The sequence below is a fragment of the Bubalus bubalis genome, chromosome 1, assembly GCF_019923935.1.
Source record: "Bubalus bubalis isolate 160015118507 breed Murrah chromosome 1, NDDB_SH_1, whole genome shotgun sequence".
In the NCBI taxonomy this organism is placed as follows: domain Eukaryota; kingdom Metazoa; phylum Chordata; class Mammalia; order Artiodactyla; family Bovidae; genus Bubalus; species Bubalus bubalis.
Genome location: NC_059157.1, coordinates 180,888,955 through 180,912,427, shown reverse-complemented (window position 1 = coordinate 180,912,427; position 23,473 = coordinate 180,888,955). Strand labels below are relative to the sequence as shown.

General features: G+C 44.6%; 1 protein-coding gene across 2 annotated transcripts in view; it reads left to right on the top strand.

Annotated features, from left to right (window-relative positions):
• The window catches only part of BFSP2 (beaded filament structural protein 2), a 77,990-nt gene extending 55,552 nt beyond the window's left edge, over positions 1–22,438 (top strand). The window contains exons 4-7 of one of the 2 annotated variants that reach the window (XM_044947052.2): positions 841–1,002; positions 17,274–17,399; positions 19,489–19,709; positions 22,155–22,438. In XM_044947052.2, coding sequence (XP_044802987.1) covers positions 841–1,002; positions 17,274–17,399; positions 19,489–19,709; positions 22,155–22,158 — 513 coding nt within the window. In that variant the 3' untranslated portion in view covers positions 22,159–22,438. Of the gene's footprint in view, positions 1–840; positions 1,003–17,267; positions 17,400–19,488; positions 19,710–22,154 lie in introns of both variants that reach the window. The other variant, XM_006058754.4, reaches the window with a different exon arrangement.
• The last annotated feature ends 1,035 nt before the right edge of the window (positions 22,439–23,473 follow it).

Genomic DNA, 23,473 nt, shown 5'->3' with positions numbered 1-23,473 from the left:
ATATTATCAGATTCTTATAGTGGGTGAGGTTATCTTGAGTCTCAAACTCCAATTGCTTCAGGGACCAGGCAGGTACAAAAATGGGGAGGCAGCAGGTCCAGGCAGCAGTGTATGATGGAATGTGTGTTGAATTAAAGGGAGCATCTCCCAAGGTTTCTAGCTCGGACCGTCATTCAACACTGGACAGAACAAATGAAATAACTCTGAGAGTAGATCCAGGCTGTGGCTTAGTCACACTTTATAATAAAATTAGGTCAGATCAGAGTGACAAGACCAAAGGGGCCCACCAACGGTGATGTGGTCCAGTGTCCTGCAGAACTGCGCTGATTCTAAACTACATCGCACCTGTCACTGGTCCAAGATCTAAAATGCTTGCAGTTGAAAAAGTGAAAACCCACTTTACCATGTTCACATTGGGAAGTTACTTCTTTTGTCCAACCTTGAGCTAACCACTTCCTCCTGTTCTTAGTTCCATATTTGTCACCCTTTTTAAAAGGTACCCCTTTTTAAAAACATCACAGTTATCTTTAACTTTCTTTCTGCCTACTCTGACTTGATGAAATTCATAAGTTTCATCTTGCTTTTGTTGCTTATTCTGTGTTGTGATTTATTTTGAGTTTTGCTTTGGGTGGGTCTGGGATTGTGAAGACCAACTTAAGAAATGCATCCTAGGGAAAAGAGAATATGGTGCCCAAGCTGCCTGTCTCTGTGAAGCCCCACGATTGGCAGCAGCAGACTGAGAAGCCAAGTATCGCTCCTGGAGCTGGGCTTTGGCTGCTAGAACTTCATGTCTTTTCTTTCCCTTCTTGAACTCACTGAGGTGTATGTTGTCATTTTCAGGATGTGAAAATGCTGTACAAACAGCTGGCAGGGTCTGAGCTGGAACAACTGAATGTTCCCATTGGCACTGGGCTGGATGACATCCTTGAGACGATCAGAATTCACTGGGAAAGAGATGTTGAAAAGAACCGGCTGCAGGCGGGAGCCTTGCTCCAAGCTAAGGTGAGAGGCAAGACCAGCACCCTCACTCTGCCCTGTGCAGAAGGAGGCCAAGCAAAGATGAATAGCAGCCAACATGTGAAAGAAGAAAAGCAACCATTTCAGTCTCACTAGACAAAAAGACATGCAATTTACAGCAATAGTTTTTTGCTCACCTGTCTAAACGCAGAAAATGTTTAAAATGTTAATACTCAATGTCGGCAAGCATGTGGGTGCTCCCCTGAGTTCTTGGGAAGCACAAACCAGTCTGATGTCTTTGAGGAAGGGATTTGATGATATGTATCGAGAGTCTTAAAATGCCCCTACCTACCAATTGAATAATCTAGACTCCATTAAAGATATAATTGAAAATATAGATAAAATTTACATCCATATATACCCACTGAAGCATTTATTATTACAAGGGTGAAAAAAGCATTTATTATTACAAGGGTGAAAAGGGAGGAAAAACAGATAAATGTTTAACAACAGGAGAAAGAGTAAGCCACAACCTGAGCATGCAGTAGAATATCAGGCAATTATTAGAAATTAGATTTATGAAGCATTGACAGAAGTATGGGGACTGCTCAGGCAATAAGGTAAAATGGGGGTAATAAAGAGAGTAGAGAATGGTACGTACCAGGGGCCAGCAAACTTGCTCTAGAACAAGATAGTAAATACTGAGGCTTCCTGGGCCAGAGGTCCTCTGTTGCAGTACTCTGCTCTGCCACTGGTGTGAAAACTGCTGTGGACAGAAAGTACCAGTGAGCATGGCTGTGTTCCAATAACACTTTATTTTCAGAAACAGGAAGTGAGTGGGCCTGATTTGGCCTTTGGGCTGTAATTGCTGACCCCTGCTATACACAGTGGGTAAAGCATTCAAACAAAGAAGCTAAGCCTCAAGAAAAAGTCAGAAGGAAGTTTATTTTACTTCAATTATACCTTTATAATTACATAATTTAGGGCTTCCTTGGTAGTTCAACTGGTAAAGAATCCACCTGCAATGCAGGAGACCCTGGTTCAATTCCTGGGTCAGGAAGATCCCCTGGAGAAGGGATAGGCTACCCACTCCAATATTCCTAGGCTTCCCTGGTGGCTCAGATGCTAAAGAATCCTCCTGCAATGTGGGACACCTGAGTTCAATCCCTGGATTGGGAAGATCCCGTGGAGGAGAGCATGACAACCCACTCCAGTATTCCTGCCTGGAGAATCCCCATGGACAGAGGAGCCTGGTGGGCTACAGTCCATGGGGTTACAAAGAGTTGGACATGACTGAGTGACTTAAGCACAATTATACCTTAATTAAGCTCTAAAGAAAAGGTCTCCCTTTTTAAAAAAAATCAGAAAGAAAAAACCCTGTAATGTAAAGGTATTAGCGTTAGCGGTGGTTGTCTTTAAGCGAGGGACCCATTTCACGTTGTGGTGTGTTTTCTTTCTTGTTTTTGGGTATTTCTCAAACTTTTCTTAAAAGTATGATTTATATTTGTGGAGGGAAAGCATCTTTTCTTAGACCTCAGAAATAAGAAAGGACTTAACCAGAAAATAGAAAGCACAGGGTTTGTTCTTCCCTTCTCCATCTCCCACCAATTCATGACTCTGGAATTCTGAGGCAGAGGATGAAAGAGCAGAAGAGGAAAGGAAGCAGAAAGGAAGTGAGAAAAATTAGATAGAATTTGAAAGAAGGCAAGAGGGTTGCTCTGAAGTCTTGGTGACCATTGAGTGGGTCTCAATCCTGACTGCACAGCAAAATTATTTTAGGGCACTTTCAAAAATACCCAGGCCTGAGACCAATTAAATCAGAAGGAGGAGAGGAACTTCCTGGCTTTTAAGCTCACTGATGATTCTAACACATAGCCAAGGTTGGGGACCATGGGTTGATCAAATCAACCAAAAGGAAATGAGGAAGGCCTTTTCTGTTCTTTCTTTTCTCAGCCCTCCTCAACCTCTGCCCCCACATATCAACAGGAAACTTCCCCACAGGGTCTTCGGAAATGTGGATCCCCCCAAATTCTCCAGTCCAGAAAGTGTCTTCCACTCCCCAATTCTCTACCCTCTACCCCTTTCCAACACCTCTTCTTTCAATTCTTTGGGCCAGGTCACTACAAACAATTTCCACAGCAAATAGTGCCTAGTAACTCCATTGATATACAGCCTCCACAACCGCGAGAGGTGAAACAGCACAGAGAGAAAGTGAAACCAAAACATAGATTTGGTTTGGGTCCATTGTTTCTTAGGGGACTCATGAATATTTACAATGAATGACCCTGGAGACCATCTGTCCCATACCCTCATTTTAGAGGTGAGGAAATTAAGACCCACAGAGGGTAGTTGATGTCCTGAGGTCACACAGCTGGATGTAACACCACTGTTAAGCTCTCCTGACTCTGGGTCCAGGGACCCTTTCTCTGCGCTGGGCTGTCACTTCTCTTTGGCCCTGTTCCCAAAGCTAAATCATACTGACCCAGCAGTCTGCAAACTTGCTTCTGTCCTAACACCCCCGGGGTCCTTACCACACCATAGTGATTATCTCTCTGGGAAAGGGTGGAGGGGCTCTGTAAGTAACAGAAATAAATTGTGCATTGCATGAAAAAGAAAAAATTTGTTAGTTATTATTCTTCCCTTACCCTCTTGAGAATCATCATCAGCCCAACAGTCATTCAAATGTTAATTCTAAACAGATCCATTAGAGTTGGTTTTTTTTTTTTTATTTTAAATAGAGTAATCTGAAAGCTACATCTCAGAGAATACAGACAGTATTTGCTTCAGTTTGGCCAATGCTTCCAGTGGGCCTCTTGCAGAGAGGCGGAGTTCAGAAAATATTTGCAGAATGAGTGAATTCTTCTAATCATCCACAGCAATCAGAACTGACAGCCAAAAGTCCTCCAATAAATAGTTTTGTCAGTTGCCATCATGCCCTCGGGGACTAACTTTTGTCCAGCCGGAACATCTCTTGTCTGTTTCTTGGCAGCAAAGCGTAAATGTGAAATAGCTTAGCACACACTGCTTTCAAAACCTTTTGCAGAGAGAATATAGACATGTGTTTAATTACCTCTCAGTCTGGAGAGGCTAAAAATTAATTGACATGATTAATTTGTCTTCATTTACATTCCCCTAGAAACTGATCCTGAGACAAATGTTGAAGTGTAGGTAGTTTCTTTGGAAGTTGCAGGAAGCAGAGAAGTGAACCAATGAACACACTATCCAGCCAGCTCACACTGTGAGAGACTGGAGCATCCCCACGGTGGGTCTGGGGGACAGTAAAGAATATAAGAGAGATCAGGAAGCTGGGGTAGTAATACCCTCTCCTGACAGTCATCTGACATCTGCTAGCTGAGTGACCTTTCAGAGTCTTCAGAGAGAGCTCCCAGCTGCAGAATCTGGCAGCAGGAAGGAAGCTGGGGAGAACTAACGGGTCACCTAAGGAGTCAAGGTGGATGCTATCTACCTTGTTCCATGGATAACCAGGTAGTCTGGAGGGTGGTGTGGCATCTGCTACCACTTTCCTGCCAACTCTTAATCAGTAAAAGCTTGTAAAGAAGTTCCCGATAGGTTCTCTCTAGTCATGGTGTTATAGATGTTGGGAACCTCAGCGGCCCAGTTTTTTTTTCTTTATTTACTTTTAATTGAAGAATAATTACAATATTGTGTTGGTTTCTGCCATACATCAACATGGATCAGCCATAGGTATTCATATGTCCCCTCCCTCTTGAGCTTCCCTCCCACTTCCCACCCCATCCAGCCCCTCTAGGTTATCACAGAGCCCCAGTTTCAGTTCTTTGAGTCATACAGCAAATTCCCACTGGCTATCTATTTTACATATGTTAGTGTATTTGTTTCCATGCTACACCCTCCATTCATCCCCACTCTCCCCTTCCTACCCACCCCCCAGCCCCATGTCATAAGTCTGTTGTCTATGTCTGCATCTCCATTGCTGCCCTGCAAATAGGCTCATTGGTACCATCTTTCTAGATTCCATATATATGCGTTAATATACCATATTTGTTTTTCTCTTTGTGACTTGTTTCACTCTGTTTAATAGGCTCTAGGTTTATCCACCTCATTGGAACTGACTCAAATGTGTTCCTTTCTAAGGCTGAGTAATATTCCATTGCATTTATGTACCACAGCTTCTTTTTCCATTCATCTGTTGATGGACATCTAGGTTGCTTCCATGTCCTGGCTATTGTAAATAGTGCTGCAATGAACATTGGGGTACATGTGTCTTTTTCAATTATGGTTTCTCAGGATATATGCCCAGTGGTGGCATTTCTGGGTCATAAGGTAGTTTTATTCCTAGTTTTTTAGTAAATCTCCATACTGTCTACCATAGTGGATGTATCAATTTACATTCCCACCTTGGTCCAGTTTTTGGAGTTTCTCAAGTTGCAGGATTCAGTGACTGGGGCATCAGGTTGGTCCAGAGAATTTCTAGAGTGTTTTAAAGTCTGGCCCTTTCTTTTCTGTTTGATGTGGTTACCCAACTCAGGATATCTGGGTATACTTTGAGAACCTCCAACAGCATGCCATACCACCCTCCAGACCACCTGGTTAGCCATGGAACACATTACCCAACTGCTGCTGCTGCTGCTAAGTTGCTTCAGTCGTGTCCGACTCTGTGCGACCCCATAGACGGCAGCCCAGCAGGCTCCTCCATCCCTGAGATTCTCCAGGCAAGAACACTGGAGTGGGTTGCCATTTCCTTTTCCAATGCATGAAAGTGAAAAGTGAAAGTGAAGTCGCTCAATCATGTCCAACTCGTAGCGACCCCATGGACTGCAGCCCACCAGGCTCCTCCGTCCATGGGATTTTCCAGGCAAGAGTACTGGAGTGGGGTGCCATTGCCTTCTCCGACCCAGTCTGCAACTACCACCTTAAAAGACCACCTTGGGAAATCCAGTAGAGTCGCTATTATTTGCCTGTTTCCTAGATTCATGTGCTGAGATATTTCCACTCTGTAGAGTAACAGACAAAACAGAGAGTCCTAAGTGCAAGTATGCTCTACCCAGACCTTGGCTAGGTTAAGATCTTACAGTGCTCTTCTTCCTAAAACTTTTGCAGAACTTACGGGTTCATTGAAGTCATCTGTCCGTCATTGTTAGAAGACTATTAATAGAATTCAAAAATTAAACCGATAACCATCTGAGGCCATTTGTGCTGGCTAGACCTCTGACATCCTTTCTGTTCATTCAAACAGCCTCAAAAGTAGGAACTATTGTTATTCGCACTTCACAGATGTGTTTTCTGCAACCAGGAAGGAAGAAAGGGAAGCAAGTAGAAAGGGAGAAAAGGAGGAGAAAGAGCCGGGAGCTTCTAGTTTCCCTGCAACCAGGCTGTTTCTACTAAGTTTTTCTTTCACAGGTGCAAAAATTCAAGCATCATATCATCAACAGGAAAAGGATGTTCTGGGTAGCCAAAAAGACACTTTCAGGAATGTAATCCTAAATGCCTGTTACAGTCTTTTGAGGGCTTTCCCTGTGGCTCAGTGATAAAGAATCTACCTGCAGTGCAGGAGACAGGGGTTCAGTCCCTGGGTCAGGAAGGTCCTCTGGAGGAGAGCATGGCAATCCACTCCAGTATTCTTGCCTGGAGAATCCCATGGACAGAGGAACCTGGCAGGCTACAGTCCATAGTATCACAAAGAGTCGGACACAACTGAAGAGATTTAGCACACACCCATGCATAGCCTTTTATGTCAGTGTCAGTCCATCATGATATATATAATCCAATGTTTCTTCCACCTGATCTTTTCCTTACAGTGTGCGGTCCTCCTAGAAATGGGGCCACTCTGCAGACTAAGAGCTCCCAAAGTTTCTGAATCAGGCTGCTTAGGGATTGAAAGGTTGACCTTAACCACTTCAGTTTGCCCTTGATGGAATTGGAGGCCCTCCCCCCCAATTCCTAGAAGTTGCATCTCTGTCCTTGTTCACTGCAGCTGGGTGATGTGCACAATAATCAAAGGCTTGTTTAATGTTGGGCAGGGGGCGGCGCTCTGATGAATCTCTCAGGGGCAGGGGCTCCCCAACAAATAGATTGCTCCCATGCCTCCTGCCCTGACAATAGGCCACACTTGCCTCAGATCAGTTTAAGGCATCTGTGGTCAGAAACTTTGTCTGTGCTGTAACCATCATGCCTCAAATAGTCAGGATGAAGATTGTGGAGACGGTTAAGAATGAAGAAAGCTGAACAGATGGAGATGAATTGTGAGGTTTCTGGTTGTTGCTAACTTAGAGCTGGAGAAGACACTGAGACTGACTGGAGTGGTGCCCTCTGATGAAAATGTCCGTGGGCAGGTGGGGGAAGGGGCTGCTCTGTGACCTGTGCAGCAGTCCAGTGAGGCAGCTCAGTCATGGTTATTGAGCACCGGAAATGTGCCTGACACGACTGAGAACCTGAACTCTTGATTTATTTTTTATGACTTCTTACATAATCACTATGTGTTGGCTAGTTGGCTACCATACTGGACAGCATGGATCTAGATCTACCTGTGAGCAACTAGAAGCTTTGGATAACATGTCACCATGTCATCTGTATTCACAAACAGTAGCTTGCCCTGTGGGTATATTTTATACAGGCCGCTGTGTCTGTGCCTTTTCTTTGCTTGCTTTTACCTGGAAGAGTCAATATTTTCTAGGGTATATGAACTTGGATTAAATGCATTTCTGGCACTCAACTGTAAGATGGGAAATTAGAAGCTCCATATGGTCCTGCCACGATAGTCAACTGGGGGAGTTCCTTTGGGAAAGCAGACTCCGAGAGTATCTGTAATCTGGGGGTCCCTGTGTGCTGATGAGTTGGCTATAATCTCAATGGCTCTTCCGTGAAATAAGTCCTCACAGCAAGCACTGAAGAGGAATCATGTAGCATTTCTGAACCTCATAAAAACACCACAGAGTCAGCTTTGAAAAGATCCCCAGCTTACTTTTATTTCTTATTTTATTTATTCATTTTAATATCTAATACCTTCAGTTGGTTCAAAATTCAAGATGTACAAAATAACCAACAGTGAAAAGTGTCACCTCACCCATGTCCCAGGCACCCAGGCTTTGTTGTTGGGTCAATAAATGTTACCCTTTTCCTATGTCCCCTTTCAGAGACATTTTATGCATATACAAGAAAATGTGTACATATTTTCTCTCTTCTTACACAAATAGTATTATTTGAAACATACTGCTTCTTAGCTGCACAATATTGTACCCCAGAGGGCAACAAAGCTAAATCTGGCCCACAAGCAATATCGGACCTGCTGCCTGTTTTTCCACAAATAAAGTTTTATTGGAATGTAGCCATGCTCATCATTTACATATTGTCTACAGCTGTATTTGCATTGTACCAGCAGAGTTGAGTAGTTGCAACAGAGACCATGTGGTCTGCCAAGCCTAAAACATTTACTATCTGGCTCTTTACAGAAAAGTTGCCAACCTTTGTTCCAGCTAATGTGTATCCCAGGGTTTATTTAACCTGCACCCTGTTGATGAATGGTGGCTTCCAGTCTTTCCTATAATATTATAAATGATTAGTCACTAAATTTGTATGTCCCTCCTTTCCCAATATAAAAATGTATCTGTTGGATAAATTTATAGACATGGAAATGCTGGAGCAAAAATTATGTGCAATCGGTAATTTTGATAAACATTGCCAAATTACCTTCCGTAAAGGTTGTAACAATTCTCATTAGAAATGTTTGAGAATATATATTCCCTGCATCCTCGAGACTGAATTCTCACACTGTGATCTCTTTGTGATCTTTGCCAATATTATAGGCAAAAATGGTTTTTCAGTGTACTTTTATTTTGCCTTTGTCATATTATGAGGAAGGTAGAACATCATGGCTGAATTTCATCCATATTTGCTTTTGTGTATTCTATCAGATCATATCTTTTGCCCATTTTTATTAGGTCTTGGACTCTATTACTGGTTTGTAGTGGCTGTTTGTACGTTAGAGAAATAATTAATTCTCCATGATATCGTCCTAGCTTGTCACTTGTCTTTTTTTTTTTTAGCCACACTGCATGGCTTGAGGGATCCTAATTTCCTGATGGGGGAATAAACCAAGCCTTGGCAGTGAAAGCACAGAGTCCTAACCACTGAACCACCAGGGACCTCCCTGTCACTGGTCTTTTTACTTATTTTATGGTGGTTCCAGCTAGCTTTCAAAAGTTGTTGTTAGCCTGTAAGGAAGTGTTAGTATAGGAGCCAAGGGCCAGAATTTGGTTCCTGTAGCTGTGTGCTGCGGTGGTGTGACCCAGCTGGTGCAGCTGGGGGCAGGTGTGGAGAGTCAAGAGTAGGAAATATGAAGAGGCTGTCGCACCTCCTCTTTATCTGACTACCCAGCACAATCACAGGTGTTGTAAGGGCGCACCCAGGTCCTCACCTCCTATATTGGGTTTTCAACCCCATGACTGGTCAACACCCAGTTGGCTATCAGGGGATCACTCGCCATTGCAACCTTGTCCTCACACCTTCTACCAAGAAATCTTCACTCGCTCACTCATTCAGACGCCGCCTGTCAAGCACAAACCAGGCTCCAGGCCCTGAGCTTGGTGCTGTGGACACAAAGTCCTTGGCTTCAATTCTTGGTCATTCCTGGCACCTGATTCTGCTGATCTCAAATCTGTTTTGGATATTTCTTAACAGTAGCTCTTTCCCAAGAAAAGCATAGGAATCTTACTTCTAAACCAAGAGATCTGCAAAGACAAGACAACACAAATCTCTGAGACATTAAGGTAGGGTGGCTTGTATTCAACATTTGGTCTCCTGGCAGGAGCAGAGCAGAGGTGAGCCTTCTTAGGAATGGGGTGATCTCCATGAACCAGAGCAAAAATGCTGTCATTTCAACTTTTTCAATAATTACTTTAGGAAGAAAAATCTATTTTTATCCTCAGAATACTCCTCCTTCCTGAGCCTCTTGTGCTTCTTTCATCAGCAGGCACACTTTCACACTACCAAGAAGGCAGGGGTCTGCCAGACCACATGCTCCCATGGGTTTACTTTGGCAGCTTCAACTGAGGCTGTGAATTGCTCCTATACCCTAAAGAAAGCACCTTCAGCAGCCAAACAGCTCTCATGTAAATTCAAGAAGAGACTTGGCTCAGCCAGGCCAGGCCAGCTCTTCTGCCAGTGTTGATGTTTCACTGAGGGAGACAAGAACTTCTTTTTAATTCCCACAAAGGAGAACCCAAATCCTCCTGGGTGGCATCCAGCCTTCTCCCTATTAATCCTACATCTGGCTGGGGTAGCTGCCTGGCAAAAGCATTCCTCAGCTAAATAGCATTTATATGACACTTATGACTATGAAGTACCTTATAATTATAATAATGACAGCTAGTCCTCCTAACGAAAAGGAGATTTGATTTAATTCCACGGTAGATGTTCCTCTACTGTAGTCCCAAACCTGTGCCTGGGATACATTGTTGACCTTAAATAAAGGTCGCTGGGTATGTTCCAGGGGTAAAAACCAGCTTAGGTGCCTGGAATGGAAGTTGAGGGGTGAGTATGAAGTTGTTCCTGTGCACAAGGTGCTACACCCTAGTGTGAGGTTAGGTGGGGAGCAGGTGGGAAGCAGTGGACAGAAAGACCAGTCTTCCGCAGGACAGAGTGAACCGAGCCAGGAAAGCAGGAGCTTATTAAGGATTTACTAAGTGCCAATGTCCAGAGCACTTGACAGGCCTGTTCTTATTTCATCTTCCTAACCCGAGACAGCTACTGTGATTTCAACCATCATATAGAGAGGGAAACTGAGGCACAGACAGGTTAGATAAATTACCCAAGATCACAAAGTTAGGACATGGCAGAGCTAGGATTCAAACCATGTGTTCTAACTATAGAATCAACATTCTTCACTGCTAGGCTGACCCAGACAGATCACATGGAGTGGGTGGGGAGCTGGGGAGCAGGGAGACCTTGATTCGTCCTCTTTTCTAAGGATGAGCACAAGTGACATCATGTGTGAGGTTGGGAGTGCTTTGTCTTGAGGAACCAAAAGGTTATGCCAGGCTTCTGTCAGGATCTTTCCAGACCACAATTCTGTGCCTTCCCTGTGGATGTGAAAATGAAAGTGTTTGTTGCTCAGTCATGTCCGACTCTTTGAGAGCCCCATGGAGTGTAGCCCACCAGGCATAAGATTCCTCTGTGAAGCAAGATCAGAAACCCCTGCTTCTCCAAGGAACCCATTGCTTTCCCTTTCTCCATGAACGTGACCATAATGAGGTCAGTGTAATCCTGCGAGATCTGAGAAGCTTAAGAGCAAGGACGTGAGCAAGGACGTTGGCAGAGTGATGCTCTCATAAAGCTGTTCCCCAGCTGCAAAACCCAGAGAGCTTGTGAGACTTTGGAGCCCATGCAGCAACTGCTCAGGGAAAGGCAGACTGCACATGTCCACCCTTGAGTGCTCAGCTTGGACTCATGTTCAGTGCTCAGCTTGGACCCATGTCACTGCTTTCCATACTCTGCCTCCTCTTAAACTCTCACTCTCCCCTCACACCACACAGTCACCACTTCCAAGTCACCTTTCCAAGTGCCCAGGGTGTTTGGAGGAATGGCTGAGCTAATCAGCAAAGTGGGTGGGGTGTGGAGATGGCTCTTTTCCCCTCCAATTGGATGGCTCTTTACCATCCAATTCTTCATTCTGACTTCCTTGAGAGTCTTCTGCTCTTTTTCTCTCACATCCATCCTTCATGTGCAACACCATGCCAATTTGTAAAAATTAATTTGAAAATGTTTACCATATTTCAAAATGCCAATATGCTCTCCTGCCCCAGAGATATTACTGGAGTGCAAACCTGAGTAGCCCAGCTCCTGCACAGTGGAGCCAAGGTTTCAAGCTGATTTGCAAGCCTAGGGACCCACATATTTGAATCTCAGCACACATCCCAGCAATGGCACTGAATCACAGATCAAGGTCCTCCCTTCCCATGCCCAGGGGCTAGAAACACACAGCTGCTGTTTGGTGTATGAGGAGAAATCTGGAGGTGTTGGGTCAACATAAATCTAAAAGCCACTGGAGAAGAACATGTTATACTTTTAGGTGAGTTAAAACAATTGACTGTCCCCATATGAAGGGCAAGTATCATTTGTGGCAAGCTGATTTAAGAAGGTTGTCATTATTGTTCAGTCACCAAGTCGTGTCCAACTCTTTGTGACCCCATGGAGTGCAGCACAGCAGGCTTTCCTGTCCTTCACTATTTCCTGGGGTTTGTTCAAACTCATGTCCTTTGAGTCAGTGATGCCATCCAACCATCTCATCCTCTGTCACCCCCTTCTCCTCTTGAAAATGTTGGAGATGTGATATAAAACAATATTTAAACCCATAGGGATCAAATTAGTTTCTTTTTCTTTCCACCTTAAATTAAAAAATGGTACAAGAAAGTTTCCATTTAGTGCTGGGACGTCACTAACACTTCTCTTATATTTATTAATTCCACCTTTCAACAAAGAGAAAGCCAGCTTTGAGATTCAGCAGCTTGGCAAGCAGCATTTGTTAGAATACAATACAGTGGCTTGTTTTCATTTTATTGACTTTTCAGTTACCTTTTATCTTTGGCAAGTAATACAGTTTTATCAGTTTCCGTAACAACCTAGAACTTTGCTTCCATGGACCAGGTGTCACATGGAAGTTTTAAATGCACATTCCTGGGCCCCACTCAGGATCTCTTGACTCAGAATCTGCATTTTCACAAGGTCTCCCAGATGATGCGGCCACACGTTAATATTTGAGAACTTAACTGCAGATCACATTTTTAAAGACATTTATTTACAAAGAAAAAGTGAATTGATTCAAATAAAAACAGTTTGAATAAGTATTCATATATGTGACAAACCATGCTCGTTGTCTAAGAATACTTGGGAAACATTTGGGTACAGCATTTTGCTAATAAAACTGAGACATGGGGATTCATCTCTCCAGAGACAGTGGGTACCACTGAACCACAGACTGCATTATCTGAATGCAGTAGAGGGACAGTTCATTCCTTGGCCAGCAGCTTTACCCCAGGCCTGCCCACCAAGGAACTGAAGTGTGCCTCCATGGGCTGGACTTCCCCTCGTGCCCAGCTCTAACTCATGCTGTGCTGGTGACATTTCCCAACTTCTCTCTGCAAGGAAATGTAAACACATGTATTTATGTGCCAGTCATATTCATATTACTACTTCAGTTCAGTCGCTCAGTTGTGTCCGACTCTTTGCAACCCCATGAATCGCAGCACCCCAGGCCTCCCTGTCCATCACCAACTCCCAGAGTTTACCCAAACTCATATCCATCGAGTTGGTGATGCCATCCAGCCATCTCATCCTCTGTCGTCCCCTTTTCCTCCTGCCCCCAATCCCTCCCAGCATCAGGGTCTTTTCCAATGAGTCAACTCTTTACATGAGGTGGCCAAAGTATTGGAGTTTCAGCTTCAACATCAGTCCTTCCAATGAACACCCAGGACTGATTTTCTTTAGGATGGACTTCTGGTTGGATCTCCTTGCAGTCCAAGGGACTCTCAAGAGTATTCTCCAATACCACAGTTCAAAAGCATCAATTCTTGGACACTCAGCTTTCTTCACAGTCCAACTCTAACATCCATACATGACCACTGGAAAAACCATAGCCTTGACTAGATGGACCTTTGTTGGCAAAGAATGTCTCTGCTTTTCAATATGCTATCTAGGTTGGTCATAACTTTCCTTCCAAGGAGTAACCATATTTTAATTTCATGGCTGCAGTCACCATCTGCAGTGATTTTGGAGCCAAAAAAATAAAGTCAGCCACTGTTTCCACTGTTTCCCCATCTATTTCCCATGAAGTGATGGGACCAGATGACGTGATCTTCATTTTCTGAATGTTGAGCTTTAAGCCAACTTTTTCAGTCTCCTCTTTCACTTTCATCAAGAGACTTTTTAGTTGCTCTTCTCTTTCTGCCATAAGGGTGGTGTCGTCTGCATATCTGAGGTTATTGATATTTCTCCTGGCAATCTTGATTCCAGCTTGTGCTTCTTCCAGCCCAGCATTTCCCATGATGTACTCTGCCTATACTACTTAGAGATAACATAAAAATTTCTGTTGATATTTTCTTATGTTATTTTAGAAATAACAAATTTTAAGATAAAATACTTTGTTTTTCCATTAGAACCTATAGCTTCAGTGTGACTTGCTATTTCTTACAAAATCTGCCAGCCATTTTAATAATTCTGTCATCAACTGTAGTGTCACAAAATCAGAAAAGTGCTTGATTATTAATATCAAATTAAACAAAAAGTCACTCACATCATAGGAATGAGGACAACTCTGCTGTGAATTTTGGTTGATATTTTCGTTGACTTTAATGAGTTCATTCATCAGTGCTATGAGTGACTTCTTTGTGAATCACATAGTAATTTTCAAATACTTGAAGAATAACCCCTCTAACTTTTCTGACATTATCAATGCAATAGCTATAGACATGACCCACTTTTAAGTTTAATCTGCATTATTAACACTTTCTGCATCCCTTTCTTAAGTCTGCACAATCAACAAAACAATAATTCCGTCCCTGATTTGTAGTGTTTGCCAGTTTCCATGGTGTAAGTACTCTCACCAGGGCTGATTTCAAACTACTGTATAGCTCAGTCATGTCTGACTCTTTGTGACCCCATGGACTGTAGCCCACAAGGCTCCTCTGTATATGGAATTTTCCGGGCAAGTATATTGGATTGAATTGCCATTTCCTCCTCCAGGGAAGCTTCCCAATCTAGGGATCGAACCCACATCTCTTGTGTCTTCTGCATTGGCAGGTAGATTCTTTACCACTGAGCCACCTGGGAAGCCCATTAGTTATCATTAGGAGTATTCAACTATAGTGAGTTTTGCAAACTCATTTGTTAGCTACTATTCCTTGTTACATATAGAAAATATACAGAGCCAATATTTGCACACTTTTAAGGTTCCTAAAACCTCCACATGCATAACTGATGGGAGCCTCACAGTGACCCCAGGAGGCAGTCATCATATGATTATCATTCCCCATTCAACGTCATCTAAGGGTACAGACTGGAACTCAGAGAGGCTGAATAATGGGCCAGAGATGCACAGCCATGATGTACAACCAGTCAGAGCTGAGCCCACGGGTTCTGCTGTCCCTCAGCTGCTCCCTGGCATTTAATGGACATTTTAGTTGAGCTCTTAATAGACCTCAAACAGCAAGAATTGGCAGAACTGATACTGAGATGTGAGCCTTTTGATTTGGGATTTTTTTAGCCAGTCAATTAGGTTGGACTATTTGGGCGTAATTCTATAAATAAGTATTCATATGTGGTAAAGATGGGAAACTCAGAAAGCCAGTAGCCTAGGAGAGAAAGCAGTTTATTTTCTCCTACATCATTGACTTGGAGACCTTTCATCGGACTGCATTGAAGAAACACGAGGGAGAACTCTGATGTTTTCCCTTTTCTCCAGCAAAGAGGAGTAGCAGTGACCTGCTCTCGTGAATGTAGGAGGAATCAGAATATGTCCATCTTGCTCTGGGGAGAAACACAGATCTTCCCCTTGTATTCACAGTGGTGGTCAGATGGATCTTTACAGGAAAACAGCAGCTTTCAGGTCGAGCTGGTTCACCCCTTGTTGGAGGAAGATGTGGGACAATTGCAACGCTGGAGGGAGTTCAAATTTCCAAAGTTTATCATGGTTACAACGCCTACATTTTTTTTTAATAATCCTTCCTGATGACCCCTTAGCACTGGGTTTTTTATTATTAATTAATTAATTTTGGGGAGGTTGCACTGGGGTCTTCTTTGCTGCACACAGGCTTTCTCTAGTTGTGGCAAGTTGCGGCTACTCTTCGTTGCCGTGCACCACCTTATCTTTGCAGTGGCATCTCTTGTTGCTAAGCATGGGCTCTAGGCACACAGACCTCAGTAGTTGCAGCATGTGGACTCAGGAGTTGTGACTCGCAGGCCCTAGAGCACAAGGGCTCCAGTAGTTACGGTACATAGGCTTGGCTGCTCCCCAACATGTGGAATCTTCCCAGACCAAGAACTGAACCTGTGTCCCCTGCACTGGCAGGCGGATTGTTAATCACTGAGCCACCAGAGAAGTCTGATATGCCTATGTTTTTGACTCAGCAGTTTCACTACAGCAATTTACCCCTCAGAGATCCCCCCATGTATGGAAAATGAGGGATTGCATCATTGTTCATAACAGGCCAAGACTGGAAACAAGGTAAGTGTCAATCAGTGGGAAACTTCAAATAATCACAGTACCTCCAAGCAAAGTAATATCATGCAACCCTTAAAAAGAATGTAATTGATCTACATGTACTGCTATAGAATAGTTTCTAAAAATGTATTAAGTACCAAAGCAAGGAGGGATGTTCATATGCATCTGTTAATTGATGCTTTTGAACTGTGATGTTGGAGAAGACTCTTGAGAGTCCCTTGGACTGCAAGGAGATCCAACTAGTCCATTCTGAAGGAGATCAGCCCTGGGATTTCTTTGGAAGGAATGATGCTGAAGCTGAAACTCCAGTACTTTGGCCACCTCATGAGAAGAGTTGACTCATTGGAAAAGCCTCTGATGCTGGGAGGGATTGGGGGCAGGAGGAGAAGGGGACGACAGAGGATGAGATGGCTGGATGGCATCATGACTCGATGGACATGAGTCTGAGTGAACTCCGGGAGTTGGTGATGGTCAGGGAGGCCTGGCGTGCTGCGATTCATTGGGTCACAAAGGGTCGGACACGACTGAGTGACTGATCTGATCTGATAAAATGAAATAGCTCTGGTAGGAGATAGAAGAAACTAGAAACAGAATGAAGTAATTAGGGCACAGGAAGAAAAGGTGACTTTATACTATATATCCTTTAGAAGATCTTTTGTATTTTATTCTATTTGCATGCGTTATATGTTCAAATTACTTAAGTGTTGGAATACAAGTTCATGTGCTGCTGCTACTGCTAAGTCGCTTCAGTCGTGTCCGACTCTGTGCGACCCCAGAGACGGCAGCCCACCAGGCTCCCCTGTCCCTGGGATTCTCCAGGCAAGAACACTGGAGTGGGTTGCCATTTCCTTCTCCAAAGCATGAAAGTGAAAAGTGAAAGGTAAGTCGCTCAGTCGTGTCCAACTCTTCGCAACCCCATGGACTGCAGCCTACCAGGCTCCTCCGTCCAGGCAAGAGTGCTGGAGTGGGGTGCCATTGCCTTCTCCAACAAGTTCATGTGGGCACCTATTAAAAAAAAAAAGAAAAAGTGATTTTTAAATCAAATGGCTGTTTCCAAGAGGGTGAGAGGAAACGACAGGTTCAGGCCATGGCTCCTCTTCTCACTTCTGACTCTCCACAGCAACAGGCGGAACTGGCTCGCAGGGCCCAGACCCAGGAAGAGAAGCTGGCTGCAGCCCTCAGGGTGGAGTTGCACAACACTTCCTGCCAAATCCAGAGCCTGCAGGCTGAGACGGAATCCTTACGAGCTCTGGTGAGTGGGCCAGGAACAGTCCTGGCCTTTCCTGTGTCAAGTTTAACTCTCGACTGTCTAACTGTAGTCATATGGCTTTCCCATCTCACAGCACGTGAGAGTTTTGAGGTCTGCAAAGGATCGTCTGGTACTGAATGCCAAGTGTAGTAGGTAAAGTTAGCACCCCAGATCTTACCAGCAAATAATAACTAGAGCAGACACTGATCTACATTTATTTCTACTAATCACATTTTGCCACCTGTAGACATACCCAGGATGGGAATCTGACTCAACATTCTCATATCCTGTAAAGTTAGGAAGATTTAAATAAGATAATATGATGGCCTCTGCTTGACAGTAGTCATGATTCAAAATGACATCTTGAGCAAGAATCTTCCATTTCAGTCACAATGGTCAAAAGAGAGTACAGAAACTTGTTTCAACAAGACTCAGTCCAATTTAGAAGGCTATTTGTTTCTTATATGTCATATAAAAGGCCAGATTCTAAATTATAGAACTACATAATTAGAAGTACTAAAAACTGTTAAAGATGCATACCATTTTTTAAAGGTGTTTACTGGTCAGTAAAGCCCTACAGTTTGCAGGGCTTGGTATATGGGAAGATGAGAAGAAAGTTTCAGTCTAGTGGCGAGATAGGGCAGTAAGTGTAACCATAATACAAGTGCTGTTTTTTAGGCAACACACACACACACACACACACACACACACACCCCTGCTCTGTATCGGGTCCTGTCTTATCTCTGGGGTTATAGAAACCAGGTTCCTTCTCTCAAGGAGCTCAGCATCTGCTAGAGGAGACATGCCCTAAGAAGCTCAGCCCACTTCAAGGGCATGTGTGTGCTTGGGAAGCTGTGAAACCCAGAGAAGGGACACCCTAATCCAGCCTGGTGGTGGCAGGCACAAGAGGTTTCCTAAGAAAGGTGGCTGCTGTTAGCAGCGGTGTGGTGGGGGAGGTGGGGGGTGTTGTGGTGCAGAGGAGGAGGAACTACAGTCAGAGGAAATGAGCTGGGAGACCACAGAGTTTCCTCCAGATGAGAGGCGATAAGCAGTCATCCAGGGTATTGGTGGCTGGAGCAGAGGGGGCACAAATGGGAAAATGTTTCAGAATATAGAAGAGGCAACACTGATAACTGAATTTGGGAAGGAAGCAGGATCAGGGGCATATCTTTCCCTGGCTTCTAGCTCCTGTTGAGTTCACCAGCTGGAGCACAGGAAAGGAGGGGCCAGCAGGTTTGGAAGGAAGCCAATGGCTTCACTTTGAACACCTTGATTTGAGGTGCCCACAACCTGTGTATATGTCTAGGAAGAACCTCAGTAGCAAGTCTGCATGGGTGGGGAGACATCTGTGCTGGACACATCAACACAGGAGATGACCAAGTCATGAGTCTGGTAGAGACCAACCAGTGTGGCTCAGCTCAGAGAGAGATGGGCTAAGGGTATAGGGCGAAGTGGCAGCTGGGGAAGAGGAACTAGCACAGTGTGCTACCGAGACACTAAGGAAAGACATGCTGAGGGTATAGAGACCAGAGACGTTATTTCTGACTGTGGAATGTGGGAAGCATGCAGGAGGAGACAGCATCCCCGCAGGATGGTGAGTGGGGGTTCACAGAGGAAGGAAGGGGCCCAGAGGGGGAGCAGTCAGGAGCAAAAAGGCTTGGAGGCAGTTCAGGAGAAGACTGCAAAATTTCTTTGAAGAAACACCTGCAGACTGCCTCCTGTGTGTGTGTGTGTGTGTATTTCTGTCTCCTTTTATCTCTCTCCTTCTCTCACTCATCTCCCTCTCATTTTCTCTCATCATTCTGTCTCATAGGCCCTCCCTTCTGGTCTCCCTCCCCTCTTTTTCTTCCTCGTCTCCCTCTCCACCTCCACCCCCATAGGAAGGATCAGTGAATTAGACTAAACAAGACTCTGGCCTCCCCAGGAGGATTCATTACTTCCCCACTGAGCCACCTCAGTCGGTCAAGGTAATCGTCATGGGAGAAACGGACAGACCAGGCCGAGGCCAGCCCCTCCCACTGCTCTGCCCACCTCCCTCTTCCCAGGGCCTGTCCCTCGGCCTCAGGCTTGGCCCGCGTTCCCTCTCTTGTAGAAGCGAGGCCTGGAGAACACCTTGCACGATGCCAAGCACTGGCATGACATCGAGCTGCAGAACCTGGGAGCGGTGGTCAGCAGGCTGGAGGCGGAGCTCAGGGAGATGCGCGCGGAGGCGGAGCAGCAGCTGCAGGCCCGGGAGCACCTGCTGTCGCACAAATGCCAGCTGCAGCGGGACGTGGCGTCCTACCACGCGCTGCTGGACCGCGAGGAGAGCAGGTGCGTCTCTGCTAGCTTTGTTAGGAGACGGGTAGGTACTCATAGGTTTCGATTACACATTTTCTCAAATACTATAAAAGTAATTAATGTAAAAAGGAGAAATCACCGCCCAACACACCCCCTCAACTCCCACAGCCTGACTGTCCTCCCAGGACTTTTCCATTCATATGTACATAGTATTTGTCTTCCCTGGTGGCTCAGTGGTAAAGAATCCACCTTCCAAGGAGGAGACAAGCGTTGGATCCCTGGGTGGGGAAGATCTCCTGGAGGAGGAAATGGCAACCAACTCCAGAATTCTTGCCTGGAAAATCCCATGGACAGAGGAGCCTGGGGCTACAGTCCATGGGTTTGCAAAGAGTCAGACACGACTTAGCAACTAAACAACAACAATATATAGATGAATATATAGTATATACTTACGTGTGTATACATATATGTGTGGATGTCAGTATATATTCATGTATACAGACATATGGACACACACCTATAGACACACCTATATGGTTCACACTTACCTCATACTACATGGTATGTGTTAGCAATGCTTTCTGCTGCATGTTGCTGCTGCTGCTGCTAAGTCGCTTCAGTCACATCCAACTCTGTGCGACCCCATAGATAGCAGCCCACCAGGCTCCCCCATCCCTGGAATTCTCCAGGCAAGAACACTGGAGTGGGTTGCCATTTCCTTCTCCAATGCATGAAAGTGAAAAGTGAAAGTGAAGTCACTCAGCCGCGTCTGACTTATAGCGACCCCATGGACTGCAGCCCACCAGGCTCCTCCGTCTATGGGAGTTTCCAGGCAAGAGTACTGGAGTGGGGTGCCATTGCATGTAGTAAGTCCTTATTATTGAAGCTATAAATCAACACTCTGGAAACATGCCAAGCCTCGGCATCTTTTTAAAAATGCAAATTCTGCTTCTATAAGTCTGAGACAGGACCTGAGACTCTGCATTTCTGACAGAACTCTCAGGTGATGCCTGTACTGCTGGTCCACAGACCACGCTTTGAGCAGCAAGGGCATAAACCATGTTCACCTGAAAGTTTCAGAAATGAGATAGGCTAGGCTGCTCGTGATGTCAGTCAGGTCCCCAGCTCATTTCATCCCTCTGATTTACCATTCCTGTCTTCATCTTTGTCACCCATGGTTGCCAAATGCCTATCACAGCTCCAGAGAGCATAACTTCATGCATGGCAAGAAGAGGGAGGGAGAGGGGACAGAAGAAAGGATTTTCCCTGCATGACTCACTCCTTTTTTCAGTGAAGGGAAAATGTTTTGAGAAGGCCTCCAATCGACTTTCTCTTTTATCTCATTAACCAGAGTCTGCTCACATGATTAGACCTACCTGCAAGGGAAGCTGGGAAAGCAACTATCTAGCTTTTCCAGCCTCCATAGTGGACAGAGGTGAGAGGTTGGGAATGACATGTGTACGTCAATGTACATACATGTGTGTATGTGGTATATATACATTTATGTGTGTGGTACATATACATATATAACACATATATATACATATGTGTGGTATATATACATATACACCATGCACATATATATACATGTAGCAGTACTTTTTTAATGGGTAAGGACACCCTGAAGCATAGGCGTGAGGCTTGGGGCTCAGCTTCCTTGCCAATTCTTTAAGGAAATTCAAGCCTTTCTTTCATCATAATTCTGTATCTCCGTGCCCTCCAAGGTCCATTCTATGGCACACATTGAATTAGAAATAGAATAGCAGGGCTAAGAGATGACTTGTTGATTATGTAGTACAATGGCTCATGATTCCAGAGAGAATAAGAAGTCCAGAGCAGAAAAAGATTTTCCCATGGTCCCACGGGGAGGCAGAGCTGGACTGGATCCCAGGCGTCTGGGCTCTCACTGTGCTCTGCGCCATCCCCTTCTTAGAAGGTGAGAAGGCCAGGAAGCAACCTAACACTCACTCCTTTCAAACAAAAAACGTGGCATCCAGCTCCTGTTTCCAACTGCCTTTTTATTGGATTGATTTCTGTTGATTATAAATGTATAAATGCTAGATGTTTGTAACACTAATTTTTTCAGGTGTGTATGAATAACTGAAACACAAAAGTAACAAGACTGGTTAAATTTACTTCAAGAACTCCATTCAGTGAGTGCCTGCTATGTGCCAGCAGTCTCAAGCTCTATGCTATCTTCATTTCCCCTCAAAACTCTGCCAGACCACATCATTATCCCCATTTTACAGACAGGAAACAAAATCAAAGAGATCTTAAGTCATTTACCCAAGGTCATACAGCTAATAACCGTGGAGGTAGGAGTTGAAACTCAAACTGTCTTGTTCCAAAGGCCAAATTCTTTCTGTGAAACATCTACCTTTCCTGTAATCCTATTGTGATGTCTTTACTAATTTTCATCATCCATGGCTTTTCTCACTCAAATGTGTTTTTGGGTTTTTTTTTGCTTGTTTGTTTCAGCTAATGGAGAAATACCCTCTTTTCATGAAGAAAATGCTGGCTTCCTCACCAAGTGACCAATGAAGTTCCCTGAGGAATTCCCACCCCTACCCCCTTACACCCCCAACCCCCATCTCCCCTCACCCTTCCCACTCCCCACCCCAAGCTGGATTTCCTGGTTGGTTCAGCTTGAGCTGAAAAGCTTCCTGGAAGTGGAGAGGGTCCTGCTGCCTTAATTCAAGTAGTCTATAGCTCGAGCAATCTCCCTTGCCCCTCTCAAATAAATGCTTTGTGTGTGGCTTCCAGTCTGCCCACCTTGTTCAACCCACTATCAGATAGAGATGGATATCACTTTACCTACCTGGCCTTCCCTTATGGGGCCATTCTTAAAGGCTTCTGGAAGGGTCCTGGAGCATGATGCCATCTTCCTCATTATTCAAAGGTCAGCTGCTCATGGGTTTATCAACATAAATGTGCTTATGGGGTGAGAGTTGTGCTCAGCATACCAGATTGCCACCATTGGGGGAAAAAAACAATGTTCTTGCTAGAAGGGGTCAGCATGTAGCGTGATCACAGAGCATTCAGGTGTCTTTAGTGTGCTCTGCATGAATAATTGTGCACAGACACCCACATGTCACTGCTCTTGGCAGAGCACCTCTCTCCATCAGTTTAAAGGGAACTTCAGTTTAAATCTGTGGGAGATGAATTAGGTTGTGATTGTGGCTGCCTACACTTGCAGCCTCAGAACATTCTTCCAGGGTCCTTCCCCAGCCCTCTCAGGGCCCAGGCCAGCCAAATATAGTTCATGAATCTGCCGCCTACCCATTCGAGACGCCCCTGCCTTCTGATTAAAACTGAAACCACCACCTGTGTCCTACCACAGGCTCTCAGTGCCTCCAAAACCACACACGCCCAGCCCAGACTTAATTTCTTAATTCCTCCCCCAAGCTCCTATCAGCACACCTGTCACACAGAATTACAGACCAAAATTTAAAAATGATCCAAGCTGAGTCTCTGTCCTCACATAAGCAGCTAATCCAGACAGGGCAGTGTGTCCAATATGGGCACATTCAAAGACCCCCTCCTTCAGCTCCTGGGCTTCATAAACAAATGGAATCTTATTTACCTTTAAGAAAGTTAGAAAGAGAAGTGAGGCAAGACATGGGGATCGCCTGGTTGAAATCGCTCCAACTGGTTTCGCTTGTGGCTTCCAGGATCAAAGGAATTGTATTAATAAGTCAGGTGGGCAGGACAGCTATTTAGTTTGCATGGCACCTTTGCATGATTCCCTTTGTTATCTGAAGCATAGAAATAGTCAAGACACCACCTACGGCTGCATT